At 33.0% G+C, this 14,775-nt stretch overlaps 1 protein-coding gene across 2 annotated transcripts; it reads left to right on the top strand.

Moving 5' to 3' along the window:
* The first annotated feature begins 821 nt into the window (after window positions 1-821).
* Window positions 822-7,924, top strand: LOC129919096 (uncharacterized). Of its 2 annotated transcripts, none has more exons than XM_055999930.1 (6): window positions 822-953; window positions 4,890-6,271; window positions 6,336-6,474; window positions 6,538-6,680; window positions 6,740-7,087; window positions 7,152-7,923. In XM_055999930.1, the coding sequence occupies exons 2-6, from the start codon at window positions 4,903-4,905 to the stop codon at window positions 7,697-7,699; spliced, it is 2,547 nt and encodes an 848-aa protein (XP_055855905.1). In that variant the 5' UTR covers window positions 822-953; window positions 4,890-4,902; the 3' UTR covers window positions 7,700-7,923. The 2 variants fall into 2 exon arrangements, with proteins under 2 accessions (XP_055855905.1, XP_055855904.1); XM_055999929.1 differs by lacking the exon at window positions 822-953 and adding an exon at window positions 2,014-2,045 and having other exon boundaries at window positions 7,152-7,924.
* Window positions 7,925-14,775: the final 6,851 nt, after the last annotated feature.

The raw sequence follows: 14,775 nt of genomic DNA, 5'->3' as shown, positions 1-14,775 counted from the left end.
TTTTTTGTACTAGCTTTTTTCTCAATTTACATGAAAGGTACTTAAAATCCTGATGAAAAAAAAAAATTGTGGGATTTGGTGCACTAAATTTAGGCACTATTTGATCTGAAATTACAAAATTGTAAAAGTAACCTCACCTTACAAAATTAAAAGTTTGTGTAATCTTAACAATGAATTAAATGTCTTGATTAGATTTTCTACCTTAAGATTCAATTTAAGAATCCTTTTCACAAGTAAATTCAATAACCAGAATAATACCTTGTATATGAATACCTATTTAAAATACAACATTGATTTTACTTATTTTTTTTTTTTTTGTTTATCTTATACAATGACCACAAGGTCAGGTGATATTTATCAAATATTTTTAAAAATATTTAAAGCCGGTACTAAAATGTATTTCTTTTATTTATTTTAAACATTCTCTCACAGAGATAAATAAACTAAAATTTTACACAATCGCAATCAAAATATAGAGCAATAAAAAAAAAACATGTTATCAAATGTTTACCTAATGATAACAAAATATAAATCTCCTGAGCATGCGCTCTTTTTAACTAACTACTGATACCACAATAATGACAAACTGAAGACTCAAAATTCGTAATTTCGCAGAAATACAAGAGTGACAAATACAACGGTTAAGGTGCGTTAGCGTATACACCTGCTTTAGAGGCGTCCTATCGTGTAATTCACCTACATTGTCTACCTTTTTGAGATAACAGTTATACATTATCTTATCTTATCTATGAAATAAAGGGCTTTTATTAAGATAAAATAAAAGCTTTTTACCCGACATTGTCTAATTAGGTGCGGTTCGTTAGGTATTAGTACGATTTTAACGACAGGTGGAATAAGGTGTTTTCAACGAATAAAATTATAACTTTGCGAGTTTTTCAACGATTCCAAAGAACAATATTTTTGGAATAACTAGATTAGTGAATATCATTAAAGTGAGTGAAGTTTATTTAAAAAAAGAAGAAGTCTGATTTAAAAACTAACAAATTACTACCAAAATTTGCCCTCAATTAAAGAAGTTGTGCAATTTTGTATTCGTATCTATGAATCACTCTATTAGTGCTGAAGTTTTATCTTATCAAACATTATTGAATGGTTTACCACCCCGATAAGATGGATTTATTCCTACTTCCATTTTAAACATATTAGTGCCTCAATTCCAAGAAGTTTGTGTGTGTAATGCTAGAGTGTGTTTGAAAATAATGTGTTTGTATCAAAGGTGTAATATTTTTAATTGAGTGGGATAAACATTTTTTGAAAATGAGTCATAGTTTGACTTGAAATTCTACAATGGAAAAATTATGTTGAAATAACAAAATTTTTAAAGACTTCACTGAAAGCCCGGTCAAGTAATAGATAATGTTTGTAGATGGACATCAAAAAAGTTGTTAATTTTAAGTGATTTTTGGTGATTTTTAGTTATTGTGTGTTTCCACCCAAAAACGTTTTCAATGTTTGGAAAACCTCATTTGGTATTAAAATATTTTATCTTTTATTCGTTGGTATCAGTAACATTTAAGAGATATGCTGATAAAAAAAAATGTTAATGAAGAAATATGTGTTCAAAACATAGCACACGAAATTAAAACGATAAAACTCTTTCAGTAATTTGATTAAAAAATGCTACTATTTCCTATCTCGATTCTTCTTTGCAAGGTGAAAGGGCTTAAAACAAAAGTATTAGCTGTAGACTAGAATTTTGGTGGTTTATTGTTTATTTATTTCTTTCAAAAGAATATGACACTTTTAGATTTTTAAAACTTAATTTCGTTAAAGAGACAAACAGATAAAGCAAAGTAAATTGTGCAATTTCTTAACTCACTTTTTATGATTTTATTGACAATGTAAGGTGTTAAAAGCTTTCTTTATCGTTTTTTTCTTTCTTTTGATTTATTGATTTATTGTGAGTTTTCTATATTTTTTAAGATAACTTAACTTAAATGCGATGAAAATAGTTTAACGGGTAAGGAAAGCCATTGCTATGGTATCTATCTATGCTATCGTATCCCAATGGAATCATACTTAGTGTAAGTGTGATGTGTGATGTTGGCATTCACTTCAACCAAGTCTAATTTCGATGTTAAAATTTTTTAATAAATATAAGAATAGAAATCCCTAACTACCAGACACTTTTTTTCATACATTCCATTTTTCTTTCCATCTAAAAATTTATCCATATATATTAATATTCCAAACCAACAAAAAAAACAGGAAAAAAACACACTGATAAAAACTACCAGCATTTGTTTTCAAAACAATAAGAATTGTCGTATTTCAATGACTTTAGTTTAATTACCAATCGAAATTACAGCCAAATAAATAAAAAGTAGAAGTTCTGAGTGTTTTGAGTTCTGTCTTCTTCAAAGTTTTTAAACAAACAAATATTCCTTTGGAATTGACTGATCGTATTAGTGCAGTAAGTTAAGAAAGAGTCTATTAGTAAAAATTATTTCTTACATGGAAGCATCGTTCTGATAAGGCGTAACGACCTGGATACTGAAATCATACATGGAAATATAAATCTTCATTCAATTAACGCTGTCATTAGAAATTTATAAATCGATAAAGAGTTTTGTGTTTCGATTTTGTTTTTGCATGTCTTCTCCAAAGTTTGGCGTAGTATGAATATTTTTGGTCATTGTGATGGAATTTCAAGGTCTTAAACCTCACTGTTATCATCTCAATAAATCATCTGCTTGAAACATTCACACAAAACGGGTGATATGATCTGTTATGTGTTGTTTAAAAGACTAAATATTTCTTTTAGTATATCCGTTATTTTGACACTTTGTCGATACATTTCTGGACTCAAAAAATTCAAAATAAATACAAAAACAAATATTCTAAAAGTTTTAAATATATCTTATATTTTCTATGTTTCCATGCAAAATATCGATAAATTAAAGATACTTTTGAAACAAAATTAGATAAACCTCTAAAAATTAATATTAACATTATTAAAAAATCTTCGGCTATGTGTTGATTATTCAATGTGCTGTGGTTCGTTCTAAAAAAACACAAAGAAATATTTTTTTTGTTCAGTGTAAAAATCGTTGGTTTTTCACTGTGGTTCTTTTAACTGAATCCCACAATTTTTTAAAGGATACAAAAAAATTCTTTTCCAATTCAGAAACCGAAAAAAATAATTTTTTTTGCCTGTGAAAATATCTCTGTAGTTTAAAACTAATGACAAAAACCTTTTTTCAAATTACAAAACTCTTAAAAATAAAAAATTTTTTTTTTAAGTGTAAAAATTGTCCTTTTTTTACACTTTTTCTCAACTAACTAACTTAAAGAGGAAAACATATAATGCACGAAAACTAAGAACGACACTGTGGTGTATGCTTAACTTTTGTTGGGAAATATCTGTAATTTATGGATGACTTTTATAAAAATACTGAAAATTAACACGGCAAGGGAAAATATAATGATAGAGACTTAAAACATTCACCAAATTTTACGAATGATTTTGTGAGTACTTTACACCAGATCCTCTTCAGCATGTTTGAAATGATCTTTCTCAAGTCTATCACCTGCGGTGCTTTATTGGATTTAAACCTTGCACTGATTGGCTAGCTTGATCTCATGTTAGTCCAGGTAACTTCATCAATATTTAGCAACTGGTTGAAACGGTCTCTCGAGAAGTTAAGCGTTGCTTCAATTTAGAGTCTCCTTTGATGGTAGTGTCCCGGATATCCGCTATTCTACGCTGTTATTATTTTGATTTCTACTTCCTGAATAGATGAAGTCTGCTTTGTTTTTATATATGTGTGTATGTATTAAGAGCTTTCAGGAGATCTGAAGCTGTTTTCGTTCTGCGAAACCTACACGGAGAAAAAAGTCACATCTTAAAATAAGATGATGCACACATTAAATTTCACCACTTTAAATTAAGGTGATATCCGCTTAAAATAAGGTGATTCCACTTAAACTCAGTTAAATTTAATGCACGGAGAAAACAGACCACATAGAATTAAGCGGATCGCACCTTAATTTAAGCGGTACTACTACTACTTTACTACTTTAAAAGCACTCTTGATGGAAATTGTATATTTTCCCAACAATAGTAGGATTTCTCATAAGTTTGACAGATAACTTTCTGATGCGTGTGGTTGCAGTTTTTCCACGTTAAACATTCTCCTCGTCAGTTCTGTTTGTTTTGCAATATCGTTGGTATACGTAGTCGTAAATACGCACTTACTAGATATAGTGCTCTGAGTTAGCTAAGTTGTTTAATTTTTATTGCAATTTATGGTTGATTTGGTTGCAAAGTTCGAAGTGATTTTAGGAATTTCGGAAAAACGCAATGATTGAGTATACGTATATGTATGTATGAGTTTGTGCATGTGCGTGTATGAGTGATAATGGGATAGCCTATTTATTTAATCTTTTATGACTCAACGAAATGAATCCTTTATATTTTTTAAGTTCATTTAAACTTAAACTCAAGATATGATAAGGAAATTGAAATACACCATTTTAAATGCGGAAAATTGTATGATGATTCAAAGTTCACTTTTCAATATTGCACATTATGCTGCTGCTTAAAAAAAAAATTTAAACTGAGATTATAAAATAAATGAGTCAAGGAATTATTCTAGGTATTGACTATAGGCTTAATATGAATCATTATAAGATTAAAGCAACTTTGTCTTGTTACATTCTTTTATGAAATTAAATTATTTCTTTTTAATAATTATCTTCTTTTTCGTCATGAATTTTTAACGATTTTCACAATTGTTGTCGTTATGATCATAATAAAAGAACTTAAAATGCATCAAACCATAATCTCTCATTCCTTCAATTCAATCCATCACTATCCACTTTCTCAATTAATATCTTCTAACTAAATTATTCTCATTTACTTTCAGATTATCCATCACAATGCAGCATTTTATGCAGCATAAACATTTAATAGCCTTGGTGGTGTTCCTCCTTGCCATTGCAACACCTTTAACATGGGCACAAGAGAATGCCCAACTACAAATTCCACCATCCCTGGTTGAGTGCTATAACACAAGTTATTATATGAACCGTGACAATAGACTGCCATCAACTATCAACACCCTCATCGATCTAATTCGCAAAGTGGAAAATAGCCCCGACTTTAACTTGGACGCACGACAGCTGTCTGTTGCTTTATTGCATCGTTTCCGTCAGGATGGTATTCAACGAGCTCCTGGTGTACAAGCTGTTCCTGGGGTTCTACCTTACAGTCCAACTGGATTTCAGTTTCCTAAATTCCGTATTCTCTTGACACGTTTAATTCAGGGTAATGCCAATACCTTCCCGAATTCTTCGTTGACGCAACAAGAACGTTGTTCGATGCATTTTATGCTCTCAAGCTCGTACAACCTTCGAGTTCGTGGCGATGAAAATGTCGTTTGCAATCGATTGTCTCAATACCGTTCGAATCGTCTTGTCCGAAGTACTAACGAAAAGGCCTACAAGTCCAATTTCTTGGCTGATGTTGAATTCATCGAAACCCACAAGAATTCTAAGACCGCTGATAAAGCTAAAACAAATCCCTACATGGACTTTGACTACTTTAATGACGGTGATGTAAGCTACGGAAATGACAACTCTGTCAGCCAGTGTCCCGTTGAGAATGGTGTCATTTGGACCCCATGGGGAACTGTCAGTGCTGGCAATTTAATAGCTGGAATTGCAGCAGGTTACCAACCACAAAGCATACAGCTCAAAACATTGTTAGCGCTATCGCGACGTCCTGGTCAATACGGAGGTCGACAGAGTACCCTTTCGATTGACAACCGATGGGCTGCAACTTTGGCAGGTGACCTGTCAGAAGTCGCTCTAGTTCAAGTACCAATGTCTCCATCGAGTAGTGCTTCTGTAGGAGCCGGTGGAGCATGGAACGACACAGTGATGGCAAAATGGTATTTTATGTCCAGAAGGGACAATCTTGAAATGACTGATCCTGAAATTCGTGGAGATTTAGATGGGCTCATTATGGCCATGAATATAAATGATTGGAAAAATCAAGCTTCAGGCATGAAATTGAGTCAATTGCTTTCCATGTACTACTCTTTGGGTGGGGTTCTTAGTTCGGGCATCAAAGCGTGTAATCGGCAACAACAGTTTAATACATTAACCCAAGCTACAGATATGGCTAGTCAGACAGCAGCTTTCGCTCAAGTGTTGGATGCAGAAATGCAATTGAGAGTTACTCTTCAGCAACCAGCAATTCAGCAATTTTCACAATCAGCAGCTAACGAATTGAGTAATTATGTTCGTAAGTATTAAGATTGATGGTCTTTTTTATAGAAACGGAAATCATGACTTTCTCCAATTTATAGCTCAATACTTAAATGACATTTCCTGTCAAGCTTCCAATGTCCAGACAGGTGATATTTCAGAACAAATTATACCCATGACAGATATGTTCGTTTTTCTCGATACTTCATGGGAATACAATACTGTTGTTGATTATGTCAGGTAAGTCTTTAAAGAAGCTTTAAAGGGTTCTTTAATAAAAAAAAATATCTGTTTTTTTAACAGCTATGTTCTCGAGCGTATCAATGTTGCACCATATGCTAGTTCTGTCACTGTGCTTTGTGCTGGTGATGGTCAAATAATTGCCAATACTACTAATCACATGAGTGACGTCTATCAGCAATGGAATGTCTCCACTCAATCCACCTGTAAGTTTACTGTCATTTTAAACTCTACACCTTTTTTTAATAATATTTTTAACTTATAGTTAGCCCTGGTTTTAATCTACCTCTCATTCTAAAATCGGTACAAAACCTCACTCAAACAATTATGAATGGACAAAAGCAAAATAACTCAGTTGGAGGTCGTTCAATGATCGCTCTTTTAGTACCAAATATGGCCACCGTGAATGATGGAGACTCAAACTACGTACAAATTCAACTACAATATATCTACGAACAGATTCCCGATTTGAAATTCCTCTACTTTACTGGTGGCTCAGCAATTCGATTTAACTCATTCGTTACTGATCCAGCAAAGGATATTTTCCAAATAAGCTTAGGTCAGAATAATGCTGCATCGCAGGGAAGACCAGTTGTTCAGCGTATCAAAGACAGTAGGTTTCAAAAACACACATTTTCAAAACAAAGACTTTTTTTTAACATAAAACTAATTTACAGTGCAACGTCGCATTATAAATCCACGTTGTGGATCATCATGGTATACCTCAACTTGGGGACAAGATCAAATGTATCAATACATTCGACCGAATTATATCAATTTCTATCGCTTGATGCCAAATTATTTCTACACTGCCGGAGCTAATCGACAAGTTAGTGTAAATGGAGCAAGTGGAACAACATTGACAGTTTGTACATCTCGTTATACGGCACGTCCCATGCAAAATGCAACTACATCATCCAATGGACAGAGTGATGTTACGTGTAAACAACTGACAAGTACCGGTAGCAGTATGACATATGACCTGTCAAATGCATGCAATGGATACTATTCCATACATAGTTGCCCACCACTTTATATATCTGTACAATCGACATCTTCGTATAACAGTCAGGCTTCATGTATGGACAATGCCTGCCAGTATCCAGATCAAGTGCGATTCCAAGTGACAGTTCAGAATTTGGGTTGTAACAGTGGTGTGGGAAAGATTTTGGCTAGTTTGACAGTTATTGTTATGGCAGCCATTTTACGACGAATTGTTGTCTAAGCTGGCATAATGACAGTTGAATTTTAAAGAAACAAGAAAGTAGACATTTGTCAATAAGAAAAACACTTCAGGAGAGAAGAGAGCGCTGGGAATCCTTCCAAGAACAACATTTTTTTTTTAATTTTAATTTTTTTAGATAAGTTAATATACAGTTGCCTTTTTTTAACTTTATACACAACAATAAAGAATAAATTTACCGTTATAATAAGAATAAACCTTACGGTTTTAAATAATTGTTTGTATTTGTTGAGAACGAATTAGAATTTCTATTTTCAGGGAGTCTAAGGGGCCGTTTTGTTCACTATTGCTCAACTTCTAGCAAACTCGCAAGTTAACGAGCTTGAAAGTTGACTTCAACTCGAGAGTTAAAACAAAAGTTGAGGATTTATTTTGTTTACTGTTTGTTTTTTAACTCTCGAATTAATAAAACAAAAGTTGACTAACTTTCAGTTTTAAAAATATACCTAGGATATTTCTGACAGCTAAAACAAATACTGCCAATTCAGTCAGTTATATCGAAGTTTTTTTTTATATTTTGTGCATTTTTTGTGTTCAAAATGTAAAATTTGTGTTAACAATAATTAAAAATCGGTATTTAACTTTATCTTTTTTTTATTTTTTTGGAATTTTAAGCAAATAATTTTCTTTTTTGCAAAAGTTTGGATGTGCCGTTTGACAACAAAATCTCTGAAGTTATATTATTATGTGTGTAAATACAAAACGGTGGGAAATGTGAATGATTCATTTGATGATTTTATGTATATGAGAAATTAGTATTTTGATATTGATATAAAATACAACCATGAGTGATGTTCACCAGGATATTTGTTTTTTTGATAACTAAAGAAATCTTCCAACATTTATGAGCCATTTCAGTTTATTTAACGTCCATTTTGCCCATAAATAATTTTTTTTTACCACCATAAATTGTTTAAAACAAAAATTTAGAATAAAACATGAAATTTGATATGCAAAATCTCAAGTTTGCTTGCCCAACTTCTACTTTTTCTGGAAGTTGAGAAAACTGAAAGTTGATAAACTCTCGAGTTGAAAATCGAGCAAGGTACTTAATTGAAAGGCACCTCGGACAGAACAGTTTCATGAGAAACGTCAGAAATACCCTTTGACAGTATTCATCAAACACTTTTCTGGGACTGGCTCAAAACCAAGTGCAGTAAATCAAACTCTAAAATGTCCTTAAGAATGTCATATTGAACATTAAAACTTAAGTTTGGAACAAAAAAGTACATCAACATCGTGTTCCTTTGGAGGTTGAAGTTTATCTGGTCATGAGTAGATAATCTAGTACATTTACTACTATAACACCTTGTGCTCTTTTGCCCGAGTGGATTGAAATGATTTCGTTGAAAGTATTTTGCACTGAAAATCGCTAGTAAACCGACTAATAGGACTAGGGCTAACGAAATTCTATAAGTAGTATTCAGTTCCGAACAGTTTATAAAAACTTTATCAAACAGACTTTTATGCTTTTTTTTAGTCATGTTTGATCACAGTACACATAAAAAGGTAATATATTCCGAACTGACATTGGTCGCCAGATTGTCAATACATGACACTTTGGCGACCAATGTCAGCTACCGAATTCTTATGTTTGTTTAAATACCGACGAAAAACGCACAAAAACCGATAAAACACGCACACCACTAATTTTTAAACAATTATTTACCATTTTCCGCGATGAAACACGAAGAAAATTTGTTATTTTTCAATTTATAATATTTTTAAATGACATTTTATAAATTAAAACAAAAACAAATTTCCTGTTTACTGCGATTGAAATATAAAAATTAAAGGCTGACCTGACAGATTGGTGCCCATTTTTGACAAACAAATTTTGACAACGTTCGGAATATATTACCTTATTATGTGTACTGTGATGTTTGATTACTTAACATTCTAGCCGCGTTCCTTTTTGAGTTGGTAGACTACTCACGAGTAGAAAAATCTAGTACTACCAACAACGCTTCCTAACTACTTGAGCAGAAGATCATGTGTTAAATTATTTCAGTAATAGATCTACCAATCATTTATTCTTGAGTAGTCTACCAACTTCAAAAGAATGCGGCGACTGTCATTAAAGTTTGTTTGGCTACTTTTTTGGTATTCTTTAATTATCTAGAACCACATTTTTTCCTTTCAACTGCCTATATGTATCGGTGTGATACAGATGATGTCAAACAAAATGATAAAAAATTTGCTCACTTAAATGTGTACAAGGCTTTTGTTTGGTTTATTTTTTTTTAAGTTTAATTTTTTTCTTAAAAAGAACAAAAAAGAAAAATTAAAAAAGAAGAGTTTAAAATTACATATATTCCTTATCCAACCACAGCCAAATCTCCAAACCCCTTCATATAGGTACTTATAATAATTATATTCACAACAACAAATTTTAGTTTCGAATATCCGGAACAGACCGAACAAAACGAACTAACGCGCCAAACAAAATCTGTCTGAAGAAGATGTTGAGAGAGAAAGTTTTTTGTTAAAGAAAGATTTTTGGCTTTGATGCGTTCTTTCATTGTTATATAGGAGACATAGCACATCTCTGTACACACGTAATACACTATGAGAATAAAGTCCCCTTCAAAGTTATTCTTAAGAAATGAAAACTTATTTTAGTTGAAATATTATAGGACCGGGATCGGGATGTATGTATAAATTTGTGAATGTATTTGTATATGTCAGCATGCGAGGGTACTTATAGAGACAAGATAAGTTGTATTATGATACTCTTGAAAAATTCTAGATATGAAGGAAATTGAAAATGAAATATTATCCAGGGATTAATTTAAATTTGAATTGGAATTTATGTGATTGATGGTATTTTTGGAGTATGGGTGATTGGCATTTTCAAGTTCGATAAGAGTGTAGTGTGTAACGAAAGTTTTCATATTTGTCCTTGGTTTTAAATTGAGAATATTGATTTACATACATATCTTTTAAGCTTTATGACTTTCATAACTTATTTTATGAATAAGAATTTAAGAGCTGTCAAAAAAACTAGCAGAAACTTTAAAAGGACAGAAGGAATCAAACTATTAGAACTGGATTTGCTTTCAAATTCTTTAAAGATGCGCAGACATGAAATGTAAATAAGTAGGTACTACATGTACATTGCATACAATTTGGAAAAAAATTAGATCGAAATTATTTTTTTCAATTTTTGTTCAAAAGTTTGATTTTAAAAATTAATTTTTCAAAATTTATTTCATAAAACATGTCGCTAAGTTGCCATTTCGCCTTGTTGTCATGTCGCTCAACATATGCATCTATCCAACTCACTATTGCAATGAAAACAAAACATTGCATTTTCTTAAAGTTTAAAAAAGTCATCACCAAAATTTCAAACACACCTAGCGTATCAGATGTCAACATGGCGAACTGACAACTGTCATATTAGACCTGTTCCTTTGGAGGTGGTAGTTTACTCATGAGTAGATCTATAACTACAATTAACACATGATCTTCTACTCGAGGTGATAGCAATAGGTTTGTACGTTGCGTTGTGAGCTCTAGGGCACTCTGGGTCGCTCAGAATTCGTCGTCAAGCGTTTTTTGTAGCTCCTTTTTCAACCAGAGTTATTTCTTCTGTGTTCGATGTTCGCTCTGAACGCACCCTGAACAACTCTGGGTATTTTGTCAGAGCGCGGAATTCAGATCTGATAACTCGAGTTATAAAAATCAAATCAGCTGTTTATCATTTAAGAAAAAAAAAAGAGTGTGTGTACACATGTACACGCGACTGAAGTTATACTTCTCATTCGGTATATGTAAATGAATTTCATTTGATATTTTTAACTTCTATTATTAAATTAATTAATCCACAATTCGTTTTTTTTTACATTTTTATCAAGTGAACAATAAATTAATTCTTTCATCCTCCTTGCGTCCATGTTTTCAATTTATTCTGTGAAATTTACTCATGTTGTGCGGTTCAGAACGTACGGTATATGGTTAACGAAAGTAAATGAGTTGCTCATAAAATGTGCGATATGGTAATTTTATGAGAATTGTGTGTGCTTCAGCACTAGTAGTAGCAATATGGAACTTGCAGGGTTGCCACAAAGCTCAAAAGTTAGCTGAGCTCAGCTCACAGCTCAGCTCAAATTTTGAGCTAGCTCACTTTTGAGCTTTGTACCATAGCTCAGCTCATTTGAGCTGAGCTGATGGTTGAGCTGAGCCGTTGGGTGAGCTGAGCTGTCGGTGAGCTGAGCTGAGCTCTTGGGTGAGCTAAGGTAAAGTGAGCTGAGCTGAGCTGTGATGGGTGAGAGGATACATTGATTTTTATTTGGAAAGTACAATGAAATATGAAGATATTTTAAACTTTTATAAAACACCATAGCTTAAGATGTTTGGTTCTAGTTATTAATGGAATTATTTTAACACATGGATATTTTTATAAATAAGACAGATAATTTTTCGTGATCTTTTCTCTTGGTTTTTTTAATGGTAAATATATTTCTATTTTTTTAGTAAAATATTTCTCTTTTTATCTTAAAAAAAATTCCGGTACAATCCGGTTTTTCGATTTTTTTCAAAATTCCGAGAAAATCGCGTTTGAAAGTTGGGGTAAAATTTTTTTTCGAAAAATCCCCGTATCTTTGAACGCTCCTGGAAGCTAAACCGCTTGAGAGCAATTTTTGGGAGTGATGCTAAATGATAGCTTGTGTCATGGGCCTACGCTTTGCACATTGTCAGATTTTTAAAAAATTGCCTTTCATGTTAAACCGCCACATCATGCCTATTTTTTCAGAATCGTGCCTATTTTTTTTTTACTTTTAAGTTCTCCCGGTTTGAGAACGCTTGGACCTACAGGGATGGGAGTTGTACCCAAATGTAGGTTTGAGTCCCCGCTACCTTTTGGCATCAAAAATTTTATTTTCATTTTCTTCAAAATTCAGCGATATAGGCGTTGGAACGCTTTGATCTAGAGACAGGGGAGTGGTGCCATATGAAAGGTTATATTCTCAGCTACCCGATAGTGGTGTAGTCCGGTTTTTCGATTTTTTTCAAAATACCGAGAAAATCGCGTTTGAAAGTTGGGGTAAAATTTTTTTTCGAAAAATCCCCGTATCTTTGAACGCTCCTGGAAGCTAAACCGCTTGAGAGCAATTTTTGGGAGTGATGCTAAATGATAGCTTGTGTCATGGGCCTACGCTTTGCACATTATCAGATTTTTAAAAAATCGCCTTCCATGTTAAACCGCCACATCATGCCTATTTATTCAGAATCGTGCCTACTTTTTTTTTTACTTTTAAGTTCTCCCGGTTTGAGAACGCGTGGACCTACAGGGATGAGAGTTGTACCCAAATGTAGGTTAGAGTCCCCGCTACCTTTTGGCATCAAAAATTTTTTTTTCATTTTCTTCAAAATTTCGAGATATAGGCGTTGGAAGTTGGGGCGCTCACTTTCAGCTCAGCTCACTTTCAGCTCAGCTCACTTTCAGCTCAGCTCACTTTCAGCTCAGCTCAAATGAGCTGAGCTATGGTACCTAGCTCAAAAGTGAGCTAGCTCAAATTTGAGCTGAGCTGTGAGCTGAGCTGAAATGTGAGCTTTTTGCAACTCTGGCAACTTGCCACATGGAAATTACCACATGCAACTTGTCACATGCAACTTCCCACATGCAACTTGCCACACGCAACTTGCCACATGCAGCTTGCCACATGCAACTTGTCACAAGCAACTTGCCACATACAACTTGCCACATGCAACTTGCCACATGCAACTTGCCACATACAACTTGCCACATGCAACTTGCCACATGAAACATGTAACTTGCAAAGTGTTGTGTGTTTTATGTTTGCCGTACTGCGGCGTACTGCATTTTTAAATACTAAAGTACTGCTTACTCTAAAGGTGAAACGACAGCCCTGCTACCCAGGGTGATCGCGTCATAATCCCTTTGACATTCTTGTCAAAAAGTAAATTTTCATACTCACCCTCCCATAAGAAGTATAACTTCAAAAATTATTTGGAGTGAAAAAAGTGATTTGTCGTTTGTGGATACAAAATTTGTGTGGTAAATATGAGATTTTTCACGAAATTCATGAAATAAGAAACTAAATAAAAAAAATGTCAAAACAGAAATCAGCTGATGAAACTAAAGCTTTAAGGTGTTCGATGTAAAATAAAACCCGAGAAACTCTGATTTTTTTGACAGCTGATTGACATGATTCAGAGTGCCCTGGAGCGGGGAACAACGAACATACCTAATGTCTAGCTGTGTACAGTACATAACGCTTATAAGAAACTCCAAAATTGCACAATATTTGTTTCTTAAAACCGAGTGTTTCTTATATTCTTAGAACGGATATAAGAAACAAGTTTCTTATACGGATATAAGAAACAAGTTTCTTATACGGATATAAGAAACAAGTTTCTTATACAAATATACCTACCCAGTAGTACCACAAACTTATCCTCGCCTAAATATTCAATCCAATTATATAACTACATAGAATGTAGCTATTTTATATTTTTTTCACAGATTTCTTTTCTATTTTTTCCCGATTTAATTTATTCAAGGATTATGTATCAATTTAGTTTTAAGTGAAATATTAGCTGTGTTCCTTTGGCCTGAAGTATCTACTGCTAAGTAGTTCTGGTTGTATTCAACACCATTTCTCCAATAGAAAAAAGGTCTTTGAATGGATTCAGATGCACTAAAAAGCCCAAAGGAACACAGCCATTATTTCGCAACATTTTTAGCAAAGGCAAACACAGCAGGGATATAAAGAACACAAACACAACAAATAACAAATTGAACACTGAACTGAAATCATCTTCAAATAATGTCAAACTCAAACAGTGTCGCCATGAATATATTTGGAAAAATCTGCAAAAATGACGAAAAAAACCTGCAATGCAGATTTCTTAAAATTTGGGAGACTCCCATTGAAAAAGTTTTCGAACTGGTTTCAACTAAAAAAATTACTTCGAGAGTAATTTTCCTCGCTTGAATTGATAAATTTGTATCATTAGTTTCTTCCCTGAAAGTGTGGCTTTATTGTATTGTTGGGCTTTTTCTAATATAAAATCAAAAATGTACTGAACGT

The sequence above is a fragment of the Episyrphus balteatus genome, chromosome 4, assembly GCF_945859705.1.
Source record: "Episyrphus balteatus chromosome 4, idEpiBalt1.1, whole genome shotgun sequence".
In the NCBI taxonomy this organism is placed as follows: Eukaryota; Metazoa; Arthropoda; class Insecta; order Diptera; family Syrphidae; genus Episyrphus; species Episyrphus balteatus.
The sequence above is the reverse complement of the archived record's forward strand: the minus strand, read 5'-3'. Positions and strand labels throughout refer to the sequence as shown.

Bases quoted from the DNA above. Each gene is read 5' to 3' on its own strand.
- LOC129919096 (XM_055999929.1), top strand. The intron at 6,681-6,739 runs GTAAGTTTACTG...TTTAACTTATAG, and splicing joins TGTCTCCACTCAATCCACCT to TTAGCCCTGGTTTTAATCTA. The intron at 7,088-7,151 runs GTAGGTTTCAAA...ACTAATTTACAG, and splicing joins TGTTCAGCGTATCAAAGACA to TGCAACGTCGCATTATAAAT.